The sequence below is a fragment of the Taudactylus pleione genome, unplaced genomic scaffold (genome assembly GCF_031769625.1).
Source record: "Taudactylus pleione unplaced genomic scaffold, aTauple2 ptg000800l, whole genome shotgun sequence".
NCBI lineage: Eukaryota > Metazoa > Chordata > Amphibia > Anura > Myobatrachidae > Taudactylus > Taudactylus pleione.
The window spans coordinates 150285-174731 of record NW_028285202.1 but is presented as its reverse complement, the minus strand read 5'-3'; the positions used below and the strand labels follow the sequence as shown (position 1 = coordinate 174731).

The window sequence follows — 24447 nt, the reverse complement described above, 5'->3', positions numbered from 1 at the left end:
AAAGATGTTCAGTTGTTCCTTTTCAATTTCTAAACAGTTTATTACAATTCTAAATGTACAATCAGTAAATAGGACTCTTTTGCTGCATAGATAAATTATTGGCTTAAATAGAACCGGATCCATTTGGTATGTTTGTGACCTTTCACACTTGTCCAAGTGGCCTCTAAGAAAGCACAGGCTATGATCTAAGAACATTTCCAGCGCAAGCAGAAAGCAATATTGCCGGAGGCCCCTGTGAGGATACAGGTATTAGGACCATAGTTCACTAAATGTGCCTGGGATCCTTAGGTTCGGCAATCACACAGGAAAAGGAGAGAAAGGTACAACAGCTAATTTATTGCATAGTAATGTAAAAAACATGCAATACAATTATATTTATAAAAAACAACTGTAACACATTACATTACATACCAGGGTATTACTATCCCCCATACAATCTATATCAGTCCAGTCCATAGCACATCACACCCTTAATGTACATAATTTTACATGTACTAACATAGGCAGTTGTATTACTAGTATACAGCTTGGATAAAAATCATGTAAAACACACACCAGAGAGTGTAGGGAGGAGACTGGTCAGATCTCTGGGCTGGTAACACACAGTGACATAATGTGAGAGGGAGAGCAGGAGTATAATAGGGGCTGATGACTCCTGATGTATGAGATACACCAGAGAGCGTGTGAGGAGGAGACTGGTCAGATATCTGGGCTGGTAATACACAGTGACGTGATGTGAGAGGGAGAGCAGGAGTATAATAGGGGCTGATTGCTCCTGATGTATGAGATACACCAGAGCGTGTGAGGAGACTGGTCAGATCTCTGGGCTGGTAACACACAGTGACATGATGTGAGGGGAAGAGCAGGAGTATAATAGGGGCTGGCTCCTGATGTATGAGATACACCAGAGAGTGTGGGGAGGAGACTGGTCAGATCTCTGGGCTGGTAACACACAGTGACATGATGTGAGGGGAAGAGCAGGAGTATAATAGGGGCTGATTGCTCCTGATGTATGAGATACACCAGAGAGTGTGGGGAGGAGACTGGTCAGATCTCTGGGCTGGTAACACACAGTGCCATGATGTGAGGGGAAGAGGAGTATAATAGGGGCTGATGACTCCTGATGTATGAGATACACCAGAGAGTGTGAGGAGGAGACTGGTCAGATCTCTGGGCTGGTAACACACAGTGACATGATGTGAGGGGGAGAGCAGGAGTATAATAGGGGCTGATTGCTCCTGATGTATGAGATACACCAGAGAGTGTGGGGAGGAGACTGGTCAGATCTCTGGGCTGGTAACACACAGTGCCATGATGTGAGGGGGAGAGCAGGAGTATAATAGGGGCTGATGGTTCCTGACTCCCCCACTGGGCAGATACAATTCCCTCATTAGTTTGTACTGACAGAGGAGGGTGTAGGATAAGAGATTGTTGTAGTGACTGAGCAAGGAGAATGTGACTCTATTCTGTAAGAAGTGTTTATTACTCACCTGTGCCGATATCTGTAGGGATTTCCTCCTCCTTACACTGATCACCCATTACATATGTCTCTTCTTCTCCCTCTGTATCTTCTGCCTTATTATCAGTCACATACGTCTCTTCTTCTTCCTCTATAATTTCTACCTTCACATCAGTCACATACGTCTCTTCTTCCTTCTTTATATCTTCTGCCATTTTATTAGTCACATACGTCTCTTTTTCTCCCTGTATATCATCTCCCTTAATAGAAGTCATAGACTCTCCCTAAATTAATGCAAAAAACCATTAAATACTTTACTAATATCTAATGTCAATGAGTTAAAAAGTAGAATATCATTGTATAAGACACACACAGCTACTCTACAGATCATATAGTGACAGTCACTTTAGAATATTGATGAGACCTAAATCCCACCTACCTGATGCTCCTGTGGGATCCTGTGATTCTCCTCTGTACAGTCCTGTGAATAAAGAGGACGGGGACATCTCTCTGGGGTATTTCTGTTACTGTGTCCATCTGTAGGAGACATACAGTGACTGAGTACATTGTATATAAGTGATTATCAGATGATGTGTGTATATAGGAGGCCCCCCATACCTGCTCTCCCCTGTACAATAAATGACAGTCTCCTCTTACCCAGTGATGTGAGGGGCTGGTGATTCTCCATCATCACGTCCTTGTACAGACCCCCGTGTTCCTCTATAAACCCCCCTTCCTGGATGGAGACATAGACAGTGATATCTTGACACCTTATAGGAATCTGACACACAATTATACAGTCATCACCTAGACACATCCCCTGGTGTTACTGTATAATGTCCCATTCCCGGCAGTCGCCTCTCCAGTCATCACCCAGACATCCTCTGGTGTTACTGTATAATGTCCCATTCTCGGCAGTCACCTCTCCAGACATCACCCAGACACATCCCCTGGTGTTACTGTATAATGTCCCATTCCCGGCAGTCACCTCTCCAGACATCACCCAGACACATCCCCTGGTGTTACTGTATAATGTCCCATTCCCAGCAGTCACCTCTCCAGTCATCACCCAGACACATCCCCTGGTGTTACTGTATAATGTCCCATTCCCAGCAGTGACCTCTCCAGTCATCACCCAGACACATCCCCTGGTGTTACTGTATAATGTCCCATTCCCAGCAGTCACCTCTCCAGTCAGCAGCTGAATGATCTTGTTGGTGAGTTCCAGGATCTTCTGGTCATTGTGTCTCACATGTATCAGTGAGTGAGGTGGAGGCACCGTGATGGGGCTCTGTGTCCTGCTCAGTCCTACTGACACACAGGGATGGCTGCTGGGTGTCTCACACTCACCGGATGTCTTCTTCACTATTGTGTATCCCTGTGTATTGGGGGAGACATCCAAAAATAACTAAACGAAGTATATGGAATTTTAGGAGTTAATTGTGCACAATACAATACGCTAGCTTTCCTACAAGGCTGTTTTTAGCTGGGCACCATTTCCTGCCTATTTCTAAACTGCCAAAATGTTCCCTGCCCTTTTGAATGCACCATAGCGCTTTGCTGACTCACTGCTCAACTTTCTGTAGCGCCTCCTGCTGTCAGCTGAGCTCTTTCCGGCTGTCGCGCTCCCTCTTCGCGTTTATGCCGGGCAGTGATTGGATGCAGCAGTATTTGGTAAGAGACAGGAGGGCTCGATTTTCCTTAAACCCAGCCCCCTGTCTGTCTCCAGGTAGCAGGACACAGGACAGGAAACGCCACTGAGATGCTGCTATGACCAGCTCATCTTTGTGGGGACTGAAAGCGATTGGCTGGTGCTCGGCCACTAGGATGTGCTGGGAAGGGCAGGAGAATCATGGGTTAGAGATTTGTATTGCAGCTACTGTAAGCATTATCAGTAGCAGGCACCTGTGCATATTTCCGCAGCCTCCATCCATGGCTGCCGAACATGGCTATGAGCCATGTCCTCTTTGCACAATGGGCCTGATTCAGTACAAATTGCAGATGCGATCGCCGCTGCGATTACGCACGCAGTCCTGCGTAAGTATGCTGATTGCAATCGCAATGCACTCGCAGCCTAACATAAGGCTGACCCCTCCCACCACCCCCAAATGGTACTTCCTGTCAATCACTGTGCGAAGGGTCTGCATACTGGCCCCGATCACAGTGGCACATTCGCGCACTGCGATGCATACACGTGTGCAGAATGCAAAAAATCGTCTGACTGCGCGCGTAATCGCACATGCGGTCTGTGCTGAATCAGGCCCATGTCCCGGTATTTTCTGAGCTTCCTCACCGTGACCCCTGTCAAACAGCAGCACTGACCTCCATGGGATGAGCCTCCTGTTCACTGAGGACATGTGATTGGTCAGGAACATCCTGCTGGAAAGGAAGCACTTCACAGTGGAGGAGTGGTGGCTTGAGTCCGCCTGCAGGTTCAGCGTAGAGATGGACATCAGAATCCGATGGTTAATAACCATCAATGTTTTTATTCCGATGGTAGTGTTTTTACCATATGATGGTGGCGATCAGATGTTTGCCAAAATCAAACGGAAATCATTCTAGTGTTCCAATGGTTGTTTGTATTTTTAATTCCTGATAGTTATGCCTCCCCTGGCTACTGTGTCTGCATTAGGACATTTTTATGGGTTCTTTGTAGGCTGTTTCTTACTCTCTGTCTGCCTGACACGTGACCATGCTCGGTCCCTGACTGCCTCCCCTCTCTATGCTGCTGCTAAGCAACAGGGTGAATTGATAGCTCTGACAGAGAGCCAATCAGAGCGCAGCCCTCGCCCATGCAGTAGCAGTCAGTCAGTCACTCACACAGCACAACAATTTTTTCTGAGACTTGCTTAAGTAAAATCGTCACAGACCAATTTGAAGATGTGACGGCCGACACCATGCTTCTGGATGAGGCGGGGTAACAACATATCGAGTGGCTGTAGACCAGATTGTGCAGTCGCATCTGCTGTTGCTGGGTACACACACCATCTATTGTGTGCCCTTCTTAAGGTCACTTCCTAACTTACTTCAAATATAAGTGTAATAATGTTATACATGTGCCATATAACAATACATGCTTGTGCAACACCAACAATAAGGCTGATAATCATAAAAATGAGCAAGATGAATTGAACATTTTAACTAAAGTGTGTCTTTATAAGAGGGGTACTCAACATACGGCTCTCTAGATGCTGTGGAACTACAGATTCCATATTAGTATTAGCGTATTTTAGCAGCAAAACTGTTGCAGGGCGTTGCGATGTGTCTAATTATATAGCATCCGGAGGGCCGTATGTTGATTACCTCTGCTTCATGTGTGGGTGAGTGTGATCTCTCGGAGATCAGGAACAAATAACTTTTATAGGCTGTGTCAGAGAAGGGAACAGCAAGGGTGGAGCTTCTTACCCAGATTCCCTCACCTCCCCAGTCATGTCCCTGTATTATTACTATAGCTATAAGTGATATCACTGTGACACTCCCAGGTCCCCCTCACCTCCCCAGTCATGTCCCTGTATTATTACTATAGATATAAGGAATGTCACTGTGACACTCCCAGATCCCCTCACCTCCCCAGTCATGTCCTTGTATTATTACTATAGATATAAGTGATGTCACTGTGACACTCCCAGATCCTCTCACCTCCCCAGTCATGTCCCTGTATTATTACTATAGATATAAGTGATGTCACTGTGACACTCCCAGATCTCCTCACCTCCCCAGTCATGTCCTTGTATTATTACTATAGATATAAGTGATGTCACTGTGACACTCCCAGATCCTCTCACCTCCCCAGTCATGTCCCTGTATTATTACTATAGATATAAGTGATGTCACTGTGACGCTCGCAGATTCCCTCACCTCCCCAGTCATGTCCCTGTGTTATTACTATAGATATAAGTGATGTCACTGTGACACTCGCATATCTCCTCCCCCCGTCATGTCCCTTACTATAGATATATAGTAAGTGATGTCATTGTGACACTCCCAGATCCCCTCACCTACCCAGTCATGTCCCTGTATTTTTACTATAGATGAAATTAGTGTCACTGTCATACTCCCAGATGCCCTCACCTCCCCAGTCAACATGTAGATGATCTCCAATGTGATATGTAATATCCTCTCAGTCGTGTGACTCCAGTCTGTGTCCATCCTCAGTGACTCAGGGATTTATACAGGATGGGTTTCACCCTCCTATGATTCCCGGTATAACAGGCTCTTGGACCTCACTGCACAGTTGTCTAGGAATAAATATTATTATTAGTATAATAAGCATCACAGAATACATTGAGTGATCATTAAATCCTCTTATTTTTCTCGAGCCACATATTCCTGGTCAGCATTTCTCAGAAGTTACCCTGATCCAGCTTAATAAAACTGCATAGTGACCGACTCTCAACGTTGTGTTGCTTAAAATTAAATCAATGGTCCTTTTGTGGCCAAGAGTCTTAATCCTCAGAGACCAGAGCTGGACTGGCTCACCAGGGTATTGCCGGAATCCTAGTCCATGTCTGGCTGTCTGTACCCGCTCCCCCGCATACAATCGGCATAGCTGATGTCACAATCAGTCAGTAATGCTGACTGTAGGTGTAAGTGCAGAGAGCCGGGTGCCTCTATACATTGTCCCGGCATACACAGACTAGCAGCTGATCCCAGAAATACACAGGTGAGCTAATCCAACTCTACCGAGACATAGATTTGGTGTCATTTGTCCCACTTGAAACCTGTTACAAATGCGGAAACTGGATTATATAATATAGATCATTATAGCTTTATACCACAAATTTAGATAACTTCCCCAGAAACACATCAACACTGCATAGACCATACTGCTAACTATGGGGCTGCAGGAATCCAACAGAAACTATTCCTAAATATGGGGAAAGGAAATACCTGCCTTGACCAACTAATATGCTGGAGGTAAGGTAATTTACTCTGTATGCTCGTCCATATATTGGTACAGGACCAAATACTGACTTGATTCCAATTCACAGCTCCTGCTAGCTTCAGCGAGTTTCCCACTCCTCTACCTGTATCAGATACACCTTTCTCCAGGTATCAATAACCCCCATCGTCCCCAGTACCAGTCAATCCCCCTCTCTCCTAGTACCTGTTAGACCCTCTCTCAGTAGCAGTCATCATTCTCCTTCCCAGTACCAGTTACACACCTCTCCCAGTACCAGCAGGCACCCTCCTCGCTCCCATTACCAGTCACCCTCCTCGCTCCCATTACCAGTCACCCTCCTCGCTCCCATTACCAGTCACCCTCCTCGCTCCCACTACTAACCTCTCCCAGTACTAGTCACCCTCCCACTACTAACCTCTCCCAGTACCACTCGCCCTCCTCACTCCCACTACCAGTCACCCTCCTCCCTCCCACTACTAACCTCTCCCAGTACCAGTCGTACTCCTCACTCCAGGTACCAGTCACCCCCCCTATCCCAGGACCAGTCACCTCCTTTCTTCCCCAGTAATAGTAACCCATCTGTTTCCCAGTACCAGTCACCCGCCCTCTCCCTCAGTACCAGTCACCCCCCTCTCTCCCAGTACCAGTTATCCCCCTCTCTCCCAGTACCAGTTATCCCCCTCTCTCCCAGTACCAGTCGCTCCCTCTGTCCAAGTACCAATCAGACCCTCTCTCAGTAGCAGACACTCCCACTCTCCTAGTACCAGTCACCTCCTTTCTCCCCTAGTACTAGTCACCCATCTCTTCCCCACTACAAGTCATCTCCCTCTCTCTCAGTACCAGTCACCCCTCTCCTCTCCCAGTACCAGTCCCCCTTCCTCTCCCAGTACCAGTCACCCCTCTCCTCTCCCAGTACCAGTCCCCCTTCCTCTCCCAGTACCAGTCCCCCTTCCTCTCCCAGTACCAGTCACCCCTCCCCCTCTCCTCTCCCAGTACCAGTCAGACAGGGGACAGACAGATGAAGGACAGAACTTACTGCAGCAGAGGAGCCCGGTCACTGGCAGCGATCACCGGGGGGATGAGAGTCAGAGGTCAGAGAGAGACACTGCAGCTGGGAACGAGGCTTGGCCTACAGGAAGTGCTGATCACGTGATAGGGATCGCACGCAGGAACGAGGCTTGGCATACAAGAAGTGCCGGTCACGTGGTGCAGAAGCCAGTCACTAGGCGCTAGCAAACAGAATATGTCTATGTTGTAAACGCCTACTGTATATCCCCGGTAGCCATAGCTGCAGTTGATGCCAGCACTCCCGCCCACCCAGGGGCGCTCTCCGGGTGACGTGCGTCACTCCTCTGGGCGCCAGCGGGTTGCCCTGGCAACACATGACCACGCCGTCTCGCGCTCCGCAATGGTGAACAGCTCACAATAGTAATACGGCCATCACCACTCCTCAGAGAGAGGAGAAGTTATATCCCCCATATATAGTATCTCACATATGTCATGTCTCAAAATCACTTTACAACGCTGTAAATATAACACTATATATATATATATATATATATATATATATATATATATATATATATAAAAAAAATAGGGGTGCACTCATTGCGCTGTGAAACGTGAGTGTGGACACATCTCTACTATATATATCTATATATATATATATATATAAATAACTAACTACCCCATATACTGCACACAATTATATATCTGGTCCGCTTCCTTGAAATCAAAAATAGGGACAATCTATAAAATAATTTTTTTTATCATTCATACCATTGGGTGGACGGGTGTCCAGCTCCAAAACCCAACGCCCCTCTAACCTCCCAGCTATTCCAAACTTCCATCACGTCCCCGGGTTCTCTGAAGAACATGATCTATAATCCTATGTTATAATGGACACAGAGGGTGTTTGTCAGTTTTGAAATGTTTAGCAACCCGGTTGCTCTATATCCCTATTAGTGCTGGTCTGATGGCTGACCAATGTAACACCATCCGCTCCTTACAGGTTCCTGTAGCCATTCCCACATAGTATAGACTGCATGGACAAATGGTAATGTATATCACAAAGTTACAGAGGAAATATATTCAACACATGACGGATGTCAAAAGATTGTACCCATATGTGGATGTTTAAATGAGTGTCCCGTTTGTAGGTATCCGCAGGTAACGCGATAGACAACGATAGCAACCTGGTTTTCCAAGTTGATGTACGAATTCCCATCTCTTCTTTGTGATCTGTAATGTCCGTCTTGACTGAAAAGTCCTTCAGACTTTTGCCTCTTTTATAACAAGTCATCAGTCTAAATGTCGTTATTATTGGCCAAATAGCTTTGGTAGCCCGTGGGATTACAGGGCTGGTTGTGTTGAATGTTGTTTATATGTGTGTGGATAGATAGATAGATAGATAGATAGATAGGTGTTCCCCAAGGTTCTGTTCTTGGACCTCTCCTATTCTCTATACATCCTCACTAGGTGAACTCATCAGCTCTTTTGACCTCCAATATCTTCTCTATGCTGATGATACTTAGATCTACCTTTCCTCCCCTGACCTCACCCCCTCTGTCCTCACTCGTATCTCCAACTGTCTCTCTTCTTAAACTTAATTTGTCCAAGACTGAGCTGATAATTTTCCCACCCCCCAACATAACCTCACTTCCCACCATTACTATATCAATTGCTGGCACAACTATATCCTCTAGCCCCAAAGTGTGCTGTCTCTGAGTTATCCTGGACGTCTCCCTCTCATTCAATCCACATATCCAGAACCTCTCGCAGTCCTATCGTTTTCATCTTAAAAATATTTCCAAGATTAGACCCTATCTCACCCAGGATGCCACTAAAACCATCATACACTCATTGTTCATCTCCAGATTGGATTACTGTAACCTCCTCCTATCTGGCCTCCCCAACTCCCATCTCCTTTCAGTCCTCATTGCTGCTGCTCGGCTCATCTTCCTCTCCAAATGCTCTACACATCTGCCTCCCCTTCCCTTTCAGAAGCAGAACCCAATTCAAGGTTCTCACACTCACTTACAAAGCCCTCACCCATTCCTCTCCCATTTACATCTTGGACCTCATCTCCCTTCACTCTCCTGTCCCACCCTCTTCGTTCAACAAATGCACGCTGCTTCTCATGCCAATTGATTATTTACTCCTACTCCTGCCTCCAAAATTTTGCCCACGCTGCTCCCCACCTTTGGAACTCTCTCCCTCTTGCCATCAGACTCTCCACCTCTCTTCAATCCTTCAAACAGGCTCTCAAGACCCAATACTTCATCAAAGCCTTCCATCTCTCATCTTAACTTGCTGCTACTCCTTTGTTCCTGCCTACCCCTTCTGTGTCATACCTGTTTGTTTGCCCTTCCCCTTTAGAATGTAAGCTCTTATGAGCAGGGCCCTCTATCCTCTTGTGCTTCTCCTTACTCTACTTTCATCTACTTCTTATCCCCACTAGGGCACCTAACACTTGGTTACTTTGCTCTGTTGCTTATCTGGGTGTTATTGTCGCTAATATAGCAATGTATATTATCCATGTCCTTGTCCTGTATTGTATTGTACTGTAAGTCACTGGTCAACCTATTTGTTTATGTACTTTATAAGGCGCTGCGGAACACTTGTGGCGCCATATAAATAAATTATAATAATAAAGATAGATAGATGGGTTATATAGAGAGTGGATATGTTTAGTATCCTGGTGCTTGGGATGCTGGCGCTTAGAATATCGGGACCCAGACACCTGTCAGAATCCCGGCACCAGCATTCCGCAGTGTTAGGGGAGGGGGTTTTGGGTTAGGGACAGGGTTAGGCACTAAGGGGCCTATTCATCAACACTAAAATAATGGTTTTTAGGACATTTTCCTTAATTACCGTTTTTTTAGTATTCATTAACACACTTAACCAGGAGATATCACTGATATCTACTGTGCTAAGTCCCCCTGCGTTAATTTCCACATTAGTATGGGGATATGGATATTAGGCTATTCATCAAATTCCAAAAATTATGTATTTTCGGAATTTGATGGTGTTACTATACACCACTCTCAGATGGCGTATAGCGGGTGATACCTGCTTTCAGCGTGAGCAGGTCCTCCTCCAACTCGCTCCGGTCGCCCTTCTCAGGCTCCGGCTGTGTATTCTCCCCGCCGCATTGCTGCTGCTGCTGCTGCCGGGCAGCGTCTTCCCTCTGTTCCCCGATGGCACTTGTAAGTGTTTCTTCAATTAACTGTTTACTATAAACAGTTAAATAAAGAAGCATTACAAGTGCCACGAGGAACAGAGGGGAGGGAAGACGCTGCCCGACAGCAGCAGCATTGCGGCAGGGAGAATATAATAAAGTTATAACAAAAAAAAATTAAAATCTAGGAGCTCCCTCTGCCTGTCCGCCTTTGTAGCCGCTGGGTACGGGCGGGAGGTTGGGGGCCGCGGCTGCAGCCGGCCAAGTAGGTGAAGGGGGTGGTGGGCGCGGGGACATTTTTTTCATATCCAGTTACTGCAGCTGTAACAGTGCTGCGCAGCGCCACTTCTGTGAACTGAATGGCGCATACGCAGCACTGATTAAAGCTGCGGTAAGGTAGGGCTAGGCAGGGAAAAGTATCTATGTTCCGAAGAGCTGTCATCGCAAAAATGACAGATTTTCTAAATAGATAGTTATGGAGAGGAGGAATGATGAATTCCTCCAGTAATTAGGTAGAACTCCATGCGAGTTCTACCTAATTACCTCCAATGATATTTTACTAATGATGAATAGGCCCCTAAAAGGGGAGGATTAGGTTTAGGCACAGCGGAGGGGGAGGTTAGGTTTAGGCACTAAGGGGTGAGGTTAGGCTTAGGAACCGGGGAGGGAGAGGGCAAAGATACCGATCGACAGGTGTCAGTATCCTAACCCTGTCAGGATGCTGACGCCTGGATTTTGACTGCCGGGATCCCGTACCCATTTATATATATATATATATATATATATATATATTTACCCATCTATATATATAGTTACATAGTTTTATAGATATATTGGACCCCATTTATTGATACGTTTTTGCTGCAGTGTTATTTGTTTTCACTCACCGCATTTTTGTTTTTTTGCTTGTATTTATCATTGATGTGCCCGCCGGCGAGGACTAGTGTAAATAACCAGGCAGCATTGACGAATGAAGCTTTTTTTCCCCGAAATCGGCGCACACGCTTGTGTCTTCCTTTCCTGGCACATGCACAGTCGCTCTGCCCCGATGTCGAGGAGATCTTAAAGGGGAGACATTTTCTTTGGAGGGATATATATAACTGCTAGGGGAATCCTGGCAGTAACCGCCTTAGTTATGGAGGAATGACCACCCAGCAGGTGCACAGGGAGCGTTTACCAACTGTCACATTTTCCAAAGCAGAGTGGTGATACATTGTAAGTGGCGGGCGGATGTTTTGCCACATAACTCCAAAACGATACAACCAAACAATGCTAATATTTTTCTGCAAATCTATGGACCAACACCTTTATGTGGGTATATGATGTTCCCTTCTCAGACATCATACATATATGTCACTCATAAATATCATCCTTCTGCCTTTAATATATAGATAGAGGGAAAGAGTCTGGCCGCCCTTATCTCCTACATTACTGCAACCTGGCCATCCTTATTTCCTACATTACCGCAGTCCCGCTGTCCTCATCTCCTACATTACCGCAGTCCCGCTGTCCTCATCGCCTACATTACCGCAGTCCCGCTGTCCTCATCTCCTACATTACCGCAGTCCCGCTGTCCTCATCTTCTACATTACCGCAGTCCAGCTGTCCTCATCTCCTACATTACCGCAGCCTAGCCAGCCTTATCTCCTACATTACCGCAGCTTGGCCGCCCTTATCTTATATTACTGCAACCTAGCCATCCTTATTTCCTACATTACTGCAGTCCCGCTGTCCTCATCTTCTACATTACCACAGCTTGGTCGCCATTATCTCTTATATTACTGCAACCCGGCCGTATTTATCTCCTACATTACCACAGCTCGGTCGTCCTCATCTCCTACATTACCGCAGCCCGGCCGTCCTCATCTCCTACATTACCTCAGCCCGGCCGTCCTCATCTCCTACATTACCTCAGCCCGGCCGTCCTCATCTCCTACATTACCTCAGCCCGGCCGTCCTCATCTCCTACATTACCTCAGCCCGGCCGTCCTCATCTCCTACATTACCTCAACCCGCCCGTCCTCATCTCCTACATTACCTCAACCCGGCCGTCCTCATCTCCTACATTACCTCAGCCCGGCCGTCCTCATCTCCTACATTACCTCAGCCCGGCCGTCCTCATCTCCTACATTACCGCAGCCCGGCCAGCCTTATCTCCTACATTACCGCAGCCCAGCCATCCTCATCTCTTACATCACCGCAGCCCGGCCATCCTCATCTTCTACATTACCTCAGCCCAGCCGGCCTTATCTCCTACATTACCGCAACCTGGCTGTCCTTATCTCTTACATTACCGCAGCCCGGCCGCCCTTATCGCCTACATATCGTCAGACTGGCCGTCCTTATCTCCTACATTACTGCAGCGCGGGCGTCCTCATCTCCTACATCATCGCAGCCCGGCCGGCTTAACTCCTACATTACCGCAACCTGGCCATCCTTATCTCCTACATTACCGCAGCCCGGCCGCCCTTATCTCCAACATTACCGCAGCCCGGCCGCCCTTATCTCCTACATTACCGCAGCCCGGCCGGCTTAACTCCTACATTACCGCAACCTGGCCATCCTTATCTCCTACATTACCGCAGCCCGGCCGCCCTTATCTCCAACATTACCGCAGCCCGGCCGCCCTTATCTCCTACATTACCGCAGCCCGGCCGCCCTTATCTCCTACATATCAGCAGACTGGCTGTCCTTATCTCCTACATTACCGCAGACTGGCTGTCCTCATCTCCTACATTTCCGCAGCCTGGCCATCCTCATCTCCTACATTACCGCAGCCTGGCCGTCCTCATCTCCTAAATTACCGCAGCCCAGCCTGGGAAGACTAAAGCAACCAGTAATTCTACAACCATCAATACGTGTAAGATTACCATAACATTCCCAATGTGTGGAGCAACTATGCATACACAGAGGAAAATCCTAACCAGCAAGCTGGAAAAACTAAAGAAAGAACTGAGTACCGTATATACTCGAGTATAAGTCGACCCCAATATAAGCCGAGGTACCTACTTTTACCCAAAAAAACTGGGAAAACGTACTGACTCGAGTATAAGCCTAGTGTGGGAAATGGCAGCAGCTGGTAGTGCCCCCAGTAGTAATTCCCCCTGGTTGTGCCCCCAGTAGTAATCCCTCCTGGTAGTGCCCCCAGTGGTAATCCCCCCTTTCAGTGCCTCCAGTAGTAATCCCCCCCTGGTAGTACCCCCAGTAGTAATCCTCCCCTGGTAGTTCCCCCAGTCGTAATCCCCCCTTTTAGTGCCCCCTGTAGTAATCCCCCTCTGTAGTAATCCCCCCCGGTAGTGCCCCCTGTAGTAATCCCCCCCTGGTAGTGCCCCCTGTAGTAATCCCTCCCTTGTAGTTCCCCCAGTGGTAATCCCCCCTTTTAGTGCCCCCTGTAGTAATCGCCCCCTGATAATGCCCCTTGGTAGTGCCCCCTGTAGTAATCGTCCCCTGGTAGTGCCCCCTGGTAGTGCCCCCTGTAATCATCGCCCCCTGGTAGTGCCCCCTGTAGTCATCGCCCCCTGGTAGTGCCCCCTGTAGTCCCCCCCCTAGTAGAGAGAGACGTGAAAAGATTAAAAAAAATAAACACTTACCTGAAACTCCCGCTCCTGGTCCCGCCGCTGTCCGCTCCTCCGGCCGCTTTGCATGGGAGAGACGTCGTCATGACGACGTGTCTCCCTTCACCCACTGCGGGAGCCGGAAGATGGCTCCCGCACTGGGAGCAGCAGCAGCCGCTGAGAGTCTGACAGACTCTCAGCGGCTGCTGATTACACCAAACACGCAGCTGCCAGCTCCGGCGGCTGTGTGTTTGGCAGTGTGTAGCGCTGACCGAACTCCGTCCGGTCAGCGCTACACTTGACTCGAGTATAAGCCGAGGGGGTACTTTATCAGCACATTTTCTGTGCTGAAAAACTCGGCTTATACTCGAGTATATACGGTAATTATAAAAATATATTAGTGGATGAACAGTAAGTAGGCTGTTTGTGTCTGATTAGTCAGCTTAGGTGCAGAGGAGACTGACCCTTAATGAATGTGAGGGAGAGGACTTTCTTCTTTATTAAATTATTTAAAAAAATGGCTTGAAGAGCAAACAGAACCAAATCTATACAAATGATTTATTTTAGATGATCCTCATTATTTTTATTATTTAGAATGTGACATTTTTATAGTTGCACTTAGTGACCCTCGCTAACTTCTATGACACTACCTCCGATACTTAATAGATATATTCCATCACATGACCGATGACTCTCATTACCCTTATTATTTATTCAGTGGTATTTTTTAAGATATATGCTACGTTGTATGTAGTGATCTTTACCAATTTTATTATGTAATTTCCGAGATTATGTGGATACATCTTGTTTTCATCCTTGTTTAAATTCAGCCATGTCCAAATTTTCATTTTGAACATATATTCCCTTCATTCTCCTATTGATATCATGTTTTAAATGTATATCAGGTGTTGTCTTTTTGACCTGGCTATATAAGAAGACAGGATGAGCTGGAGGAGTCAAACCTTTGAGAAAGTCACGTTGTGATGAAATGCGTCAGGACTCTGCCCCCCTTTTTTTCCATTTGACCATGCCGAGAACCTTGAACCTGAGACCGACCGGATTCTATTTGCGGTGCCTGTCTGAGACTCCCTTGGAACATCCCAGGACACACGGAAGGGATGGACCGGCTACACTATATAGAACTGTCCGGGGTTGCTTGGGCTTTCGCTGTCCTTGCATAACATCAAATATACCTCTGGTATGCAAAAGAAGGATGTATAAGAACTGTGGTTAAATTGTACGTTATGCACAAACCATAGTGTCTGACTTCGATACGGCATTAAGATCAAGCAGGATTATTTGAATGCACCGTAGGGCGGTTCTGGTTAGTGGAATAAAATAGAAAGTCATCATTAGAAGTGTTTGTGGCCTTTTCGAGCTACCGACCTTTGCTCAATTTATTATATTTTTATGCATTTTTTTATTGAATGGGATCCTTTTAGGAAGATTCAGTATTACCATGTGTATTAAATCATTTTTTGAAAAGGGAACCAAAGATGTTATGCAATGTACTAGCGCAGTTTATTCTGTTTTTTTATATTCTCCTGTTCTAGACATACGGTGGTCTAGTATAAACTGCAGCTCATGTTTTTTTCTTATTTTATTGATTTCTAGCATCACTTATTATTTTTAGCGGTGCCTGGTAAAATTAATAGTTGTATCGTTCTGTAGGTGTTTTTTTGGGGGGGTTTCTTCTGTTTTTACCGGGCTGCAGCTTATTGATTTGAGGTCTTTTATATATTACAATTAATTCGGACATGGCAGATTTAATGTATTTTTCAGAAAGACATAAGAGGAGACAAAAGTATGTTTCTGAATTTAAAGAAGAATCAGAAATAATTATGCCCCAGGAGAAAATAGTGATAGAGATAGAACTTTTAACGATTTATTTTATAAACTTGAGGATCTTCTAAAAGCTGAAACCTGCCACTAGTTGGATATGATTACACAACAAAAATATATTAAAACAAAAAGAATTTCCAGGGGTTTCAGAATCTTTAAAACCCTTTCATTTGTAGATGATCAGGTTTTAAGAGAGAAATGGGATGTTTTATTTGACAATTGTTATTTTTCAGTTATGGAGCTGCTTATTTCATATAGAAGTGAAAAAAATGAATCAAGGAGAGATTGAAGAGACTAAAAAAGCACAAGCTAATTTCTCTGACCATCCCCTATTCAAACAGAAAGATATTAAACTCAATAAAAAAAAATTAATTCTTTGAAAAATAAATCATAGAAGGGAAAAATAGAAAATTCAATAGAGATTTTTATGATTATAGGCATGATAAGGTCAGGGCCTATAATAATAATAATAGCAGTGTCAATAGAGGATGGACATCTAACAAATTTAATGGGAAGGATAAGAATGAATTACAACAGTCACAGAGTATACACAGAAGACCAGGTAGATTACACTCTGATTACCAGAGACTTTCACCAAGAATAAAGACAACTCAGACATTAAGAAACCCCTACCTAGTTTTTAAAAAAAAGATATTCAAAACAATTACGACACCGATGCAGACCAAAAAATGACGATGAGTACAGCTCTATACAACAAAGATCCTCCAAACAAACTTCCTGTTTTTTAGGAGAGGGTCAATCGAGACACAATTTCCATCTCCCATTACAAGGAAACAGATACAAACACCTAAGAATAGAGAGCCCCAAAAAGGGATTTAAGGAATTAATCCTAATATTTTTATTCTGTCTTCTAAAACAATCAGTGCAAGTGAATTAAGTCCGCTGGGTAAGGGTCTCCAATTCGCACTGTCAAAAACGGCTTAAAGCAGCCCCACAGATTTTAGGAACCGCTATGGACACCAGGGCAAATTTGTTCATGGCGTGCTGGGAACAATTGGTAATTGAACCCTACAAACAAGGGGCAAGCCTGGTATGCTGGTTTCGTTTTATAAATAATATATTTTTTATGTGAAGGGGTGATAAAGATTTGGAGAAAAAAGTTTTATATCTGTATCAAAATCATTTTAATATACAACTCTTTTAATATAAGTAAATCTGCCTGGTTGTTTATATATATATACATATACACACACACACACTCTAATATGACTCGAATTCATACATTGATATTACCAGCGAACATCATAAAAGATGGCTGGGGAACATCCCATTGGGACAATTCAAACGTCTCAAAAGGAACTGCACTGAATCAAAAATATTAGAAGAAAAGAAACATTAAGCCCAAAAGGCAGTGCCTGAAATTGAAAATGTTGCTGTAGGACAGCAAACCGGAAATATTGCTGATGAGAGGGTGCTATAGTTACATGTAGGTAAGCGTCCTGAATGTCCAGAGACACCATAAAGTCCCCAGGTTCCATAGCTAGGACAATAGAGCGGAGGGTTTATTACCAGTTATTTATATAGCGCACACATATTCCGCAGCGCTTTACAGATAATATCTTACCATTGACATCTGTCCCTCCCCCAATGGAGCTTACAATCTACAGTATATTCCCTACCACATGCTCACAAACATACACACTATAGTCAATTTTGTGGGGAGCCAATTAACCTACCAGTATATTTTTGGAGTGTGGGAGGAAACCGGAGTACTCAGAGGAAACCCACGCAAGCACAGGGAGAATATACAAACTCCACACAGGGCCATGGTGGGAATTGAAACCATGACCTCAGTGCTGTGAGGCAGTAACGTTAACCATTACACCATCTGTGCTGCCCCACAGGTTTCCATACAAAACCTGGGCACTCTGATAAACTTGTTCAGAGACTTGAGATTGAGGATAGGCTGATGAGACCCTTCTGAAGCAAGAAAAGGGTAAAGTAAAAACCGGTCCCTCACTGTGACAACAGTACCGGAATTATCACCCGAGTGCAGCAAGGACTGAATGGCCGTCTGGAGGAGCAGAGCTTTGCTCGGGTTTGATGGAGGACCTGTGTAAAAGAACTGCTGGGGGGGTATCTCAGGAATGAGAGAGCGTACCTGTGAGAGACTACTTCATGTACCCAGGCATCTGTGGTGGTCTGACGCCAGAACTGGGCAAACTGAAGAAGTCGGCCTCCCACTCTGGGATCTTCCAGAGGGTGGGTTGCCCCGTTAGGCTGAAGGCTTGTCCTCGGATTTGGCAGCTAGACGTCTAGTAGTTCAGGCCTGCTTGTTCCTTGGCTCGGAGGCCTTTGTGGAAGCCGACTGCCGTGGAACGGACTGACCTTTAGCTTTTCCCTGGGGACGAAAGGACCTAAAGGATGACATCCGAGGCCTTGGTGTAGATGCTGAGGGCAGGAAAGCCATCTTAGAAGCTGCCAAAGTAGCCACAATCTTGTCCAACTCCGGGCCAAACAGGATTTCCCCAGTGTAAGGCAGTGATTCCAAGGCCTTCTCAGAGTCCATATCAGCCTTCCATGAACAAAGCCAAATGATACGGCAGTAGTAGCAGATGCCTTGGAACCTAGGAGACCAGTATCCAAAGTCGATTCTAATAAATAGGAGGCTGCATCCCTGATGTACGAGATGTAGGACAGCTGTTCCCGAAAAGCATCAGAGGGAAATGAGTTCTCTAGAGCATCTGCCCAGTTCTCAATGGCTTTGGACACCCAGGCAGTAGCCATGGCTAGATGAGTAATAGCTCCTGTAAGATAATACATAGATTTGAGGCAAGCTTTAATCCTTCTATCAACTCCTTTAAGGAGGATGCTGTAGGAATAGGTAAAGTAGAGCTTTCTAGACGTGTCACGTGGGCATCCACCACTGGGGAAACTTCCCATTTAGCACAAACAGCTGCTGAAATAGCATAAAAAGAAACCAGGCATTTTGGCAGCTGAAACTTTTTACTTGGCGTATTCCATGCCTCGCTCATGAGTTCAGAAAGCTGATCAGTGAGGAAATTTCGCCAAAACCACTTTCTGTCTCTTAATGAGTGGCTTTTTTGCCTTAGGAATGGGCTCTTCATCTTCTATTTGAAGAATTGATTTGACAGCCCTCACTAGTGCAGGTACATTCAATTTAGACTGAAGCTTTTCCTCCCCCGAGGGGGACTCAATGAGAGACCTGTGTCTTCTGCCTCCCCAGACGATACCTCAGAATCTGAGAAATGTGTGGACTGTGAGGATAACACAGCACGTTTAGCAGTTTTACTGGGTAAGGACCTCTCAATTTGCAACATTTGTTGAAAACCTGTAGAAGTAGCCACTAGACTCTGCACAGAAGTAGAGAGAATGCCTACCCAAGCCTGGGGCTTGAGTTGCGGCGCTGCGGAGTGATGGAGCAGCAATGCTGGTGTCCAGAGGACTGCCTAGTGCTGCCTGCTCTTCATTAAAACCAAATAAAAGAAAACATAGAATAAAGCTTGGGTTGCTTAAAGCAGCACCACTGTTGTAAATGGTGATCCAGCTCCTGCCAGACACCAATGAAAACTCAATTGCCTCAGGCTATGGGCGGAGTATAGGGGGGGAAGGACCGGAGCATCCTGGGACAGAAAAAGCTTTAACCGTTGATGACCAGCCCTCCTAACCACCACCTATACCCCATTGTCTCCCCTGCTGAGCCCTATGAACCCTGAAGATGTGTGTATGTATATATATATATATATATATATATATATATATACACACACACACACACAACACATTAGTGCAGAATATTACTACATCTTTCACTTCTTCTATATTGCCCTTCCCTTACATTGTTACTTCATCATGCTCTCACTATGTACATAGCACTTTACTACATCATTGGATTTAACCCAACAGTTGAAATTTTTGATATTTAAAAAGGTTTTTGGTTTAAGCATTTATTACACATGCATGCACCAATCAGCCATAACAATAAAACCACTGGCAGATGAAGTGATTATCTCATTACAGTGGCACCTGTCAAGGTGTGGGATAAATTCGGCAGCAAGCAAACACTCAGTTCCTGAAGTTGATTTGTTGGAAGCAGGAAAAATGGGCAAGAGTAAGGATCTGAGCGACTTTGACAAGATCCAAATTTTGATCTCTAGATAACTGGATCAGAGCATCTCAAATGGCAGTTGTTGTGGGGTGTCCCCGGTATTCAGTGGTTAGTACCTTCCAAGTGGTCCAAGCAAGGACAACTAGTAAACTGACAATGCTAAATGATGTGCGTGGGGAGTCTAGCCCGTCTGGTCTTACCCCACTGAAGACCTACTGTAAAACAAATTGTTGAAAAAGTTAATGCTGGCTATGATGGAAAGGTGTCAGAACACACAGTGCATCTGAGACTGACCAAAGTGCTCAAGCTGACCACAGGCCACCGGTCAAAGTGCTTACAATGGGCACATGAACATCTGAACTAGACCATGGAGCAATGTTAGGTTACCTGGTCTGATGAATCACGTTTTCTTTTACATCATGTGAATGGCCAAGTGCGTGGGCGTCAATGGCTCTAGAATTCACTTTGGAATATCAAGTCAGTGTCTGTAAAGGCAGTATTAAACTCTGTGCAATGTTCTGTTGGGAAACCTTGGGTCCTGGCATTCATATGGATGGCACTTTGACACGTAACCTATCTAAACATAGTTGCAGACCAAGTACACCCCTTCATGACGTCATTCTCTGATGGCAGTGGCCTCTTAAAGCAGGATAATGCGCCCTACCACACTGCAATATGCCCATGAATGGTTTAAGAGACAAAGAGCACAAGGTGTTAGCTTGGCCTCCAAATTCCCTCAATCTCAATCTGATTGAGCATCTATGGAATGTGCTAGAAAAACAAGTCCAAGCCATGGACATCCCACATGACAACTTACACGACTTATAGGATCTGCTGTTAACGTCTTGGTGACATATACAAGAGTACACCCTTAAGAGGTCTTGTGGAGTCCATGTCTCAATGAGTCAGAGCTGTTTTGGCAGGGACCCACACAATAATAGGCAGGTGGTCTTCATATTATGGCTGATCAGTGTATATTTTACCTACACCTTGAAAAAAAAAAATTGGGAGAGTTCTGATAAACAAAAGGTTTTATTTATTTTTTTTAACAAAGCAAAAAGGTACGGCAGTAATTTGCATACAATGCAGATACAAATACTGTTTGCAGATAGCAACATGATAAACCTGCAATCAAAGTGGGATAACATACTGGACTTAAGGTCAAGTGAACGTGTGACTAGAACAAAGTAGCTGTTCTCAGGAATAGGAACAACGAAAGAGAAAAAGAAGGAGGAGACTAAAGAGGGACTGGCAGGAGGAAAGAATGGAATGGATAATAAGAAAGAAAATAGGGGAGTGTTAGTAGGGAAAGAGGGGAAGGGAATATAGGGAAAGGGCAAGAAAAAGAAAAGGAAGTTGCTTGTGGGCCAAAAACATGGGAGGACAATAATGTGCTGTGAAATCATCTATAAGAGGAGGCAGTAGCCATAAAACACCCCCTCAGAGCCCACAAGTGCTCAAAAGCTCCACTGAATACCAATAAGACCTATGTACATACCTCTCAAACATCACCACATGCTAATCATTTCTCCCTTATGTGGATTTTCTGATGTTCAGCAAGGTATGATTTCCGTGTTAAGTATTTCCCACACTCAGTACATGGAAACGGTCTCACACCTGTGTGACTTCTCTGATGTGCAACAAGGTCTGATTTCTGTATAAAACATTTCCCACACTCAACACAAGGAAATGGTTTCTCACCTGTGTGAGTTCTCTGATGTCTAACAAGATGTGATTTGTGTCTAAAACATTTCCCACACACTGAACATGGAAATGGTTTCTCACCTGTGTGACTTCTCTGATGTGTAACAAGATGTGATATATGTCTAAAACATTTCCCACACTCTGAACATGGAAATGGTTTCTCACCTGTATGACATCTCTGATGTTTAACAAGATCTGATTTATATGGAAAATGCTTCCCACATTCAGAGCATGGAAATGGTTTCTCACATGTGTGAATTCTCTGATGTTTAACAAGATCTGATTTATATGAAAAACGCTTCCCACATTCTGAGCATGGAAATGGTTTCTCGCCTGTGTGAATTCTCTGATGTTTAACAAGAACTGATTTATATGAAAAACGCTTCCCACATTCTGAGCATGGAAATGGTTTCTCACCTGTGTGAATTCTCTGATGTTCAGAAAGATGTGACTTCTGTATAAAACATTTCCCACACACAGTACATGAAAAAGGCTTCTCACCTGTGTGACTTATCTGGTGTTTAACAAGAACAGATTTCTGTGTAAAACATTTCCCACACTCAGAGCATGAAAATAGTTTCTCCCCTGTGTGAGTTCTCTGATGTCTAACAAGATGTGATTTGTGTCTAAAACATTTCCCACACACTGAACATGGAAATGGTTTCTCACCTGTGTGACTTCTCTGATGTGTAACAAGATGTGATATGTGTCTAAAACATTTCCCACACTCTGAACATGGAAATGGTTTCTCACCTGTATGACATCTCTGATGTTTAACAAGATCTGATTTATATGAAAAACGCTTCACACATTCTGAGCATGGAAATGGTTTCTCGCCTGTGTGAATTCTCTGATGTTTAACAAGATCTGATTTATATGAAAACAGCTTCCCACATTCAGAGCATGGAAATGGTTTCTCACCGGTGTGAATTCTCTGATGTTCAGAAAGATGTGACTTCTGTATAAAACATTTCCCACACACAGTACATGAAAAAGGCTTCTCACCTGTGTGACTTCTCTGATGTTTAACAAGAACAGATTTCTGTGTAAAACATTTCCCACACTCAGAGCATGAAAATGGTTTCTCCCCTGTGTGACTTCTCTGATGTTTAACAAGAAGTGATTTATGGGTAAAACATTTCCCACACTCAGAACATGGAAATGGTTTCTCCCCTGTGTGACTTCTCTGTTTAACAAGAAGTGATTTATGGGTAAAACATTTCCCACACTCAGAACATGGAAATGGTTTCTCCCCTGTGTGACTTCTCTGATGTCTAACAAACACTGACTGATGTAGAAAACTTTTACCACATTCAGAACATGTAAAGTTTGAATCAACTGTGTGATCTATACAATATGATGCAATATTTGAGCTGTCATGAAAACATCCCTTATGATTAGAGGGATCAGATGATATATCTACACTATAAAGTACAGGACATATGTTTAGAGTAACGGGGCTGTCTCCTGCAGAATACCGTGTGATGTTATCTTCTGTTTTAAAATCTGGAGACAAACTAAGATCTCCCTCTAAGGTTCTCCTGCTTGTGCGTCCATCTGCTGGAAATAAATGTATGAAAATTAAATTTTTTTACCTTTATGAGCACATTTTCATATTTATAGTGAGTTCAAGATGTTCAGTTGTTTCATTTCAATTTACAAACTACAGTTTATTACAATTCTAAATGTCCAACAGTAAATAGGACTCTTTTGCTGCATGGATTGATCATTGGTTTAAAATAGAACTGGATCCATTTGATATGTTTGTGACCTTTCACACTTGTCCTTGTGGCCTCTAAGAAAGCCCAGGCTGTGATCTATGGCAGGGGTGGCCAGACTTTTGGACTCGGGGATCTACTTTTAAACTAAAAACCTTTCGTGATCTACCAAGCCCGAAAAAGGGGTGTGGTACGCAAACAGGGGGCGTGACCTCACAGCAAGGGTTGTGGGGTCTGACCTGCCGAAATCACATAGTATCCCCAATTAAAATTACTACACTAGGCGGCACAATCTTATTCGCATTACAACTCATAGTAATGTCCCTTATTCACATTATGATACACAGTAGTGCCCTTATACACAATGCCTACAGTAGTGCCCATTATGCAATTCCCCCTGTAGTAGTTCCCATTATGCAATGCACCCTGTAGTAGTGCCCATTATTCAATGCCCCCCTGTATTAGAGCCCATTATACAATGCCCCCATGTATTAGAGCCCATTCTGCAATGCCCCCCTGTATTAGAGACCATTAAGCAATGCCCTGTTTTAGAGCCCCTTATAGTGTCCCTGTAGTTGTGCCCATTATGCAGTTCCTCTTGTGGTTGTGCCCATTATGCAATATCCCCTCTATTAGAGCCCCTTATGCAATGCCCCTGTAGTTGTGCCCATTATGCAATGCCCCCTGTATTAGAGCCCCTTATGCTGTTACCCCAGTAGTGCCCCTTATGTAGTGCCCAAAGTAGTGCCCCTTGTCGAAGCTGGATAATTGGCTGAGACAAGATCAGTTTAAAATTGGATCGCAGCGACGCCATCTTGCGACTGGCCGCAAGACGCCATCTTGGAAATTAGATCGCAAGACACCATTTTGCGAATGGCCGCCCAAGCGCCATTTTAGATAAACTCACACTTTAGTACATGTGGCGATATTACTATTAGCATCATGCGATTGCATCTTACACTATTTCTCATACACACATTAATACGCACAATTGCGC

The 24447-nt window shown here is 44.7% G+C and overlaps 1 protein-coding gene across 1 annotated transcript in view; it reads right to left on the bottom strand.

Moving 5' to 3' along the window:
* LOC148474894 (uncharacterized) overlaps window positions 1-24447 on the bottom strand; it is a 136796-nt gene that overhangs the window by 1131 nt on the left and 111218 nt on the right. Inside the window, 1 exon segment of the mRNA XM_088457976.1 lies at window positions 21730-23292. Coding sequence (XP_088314102.1) covers window positions 21730-23292 — 1563 coding nt within the window.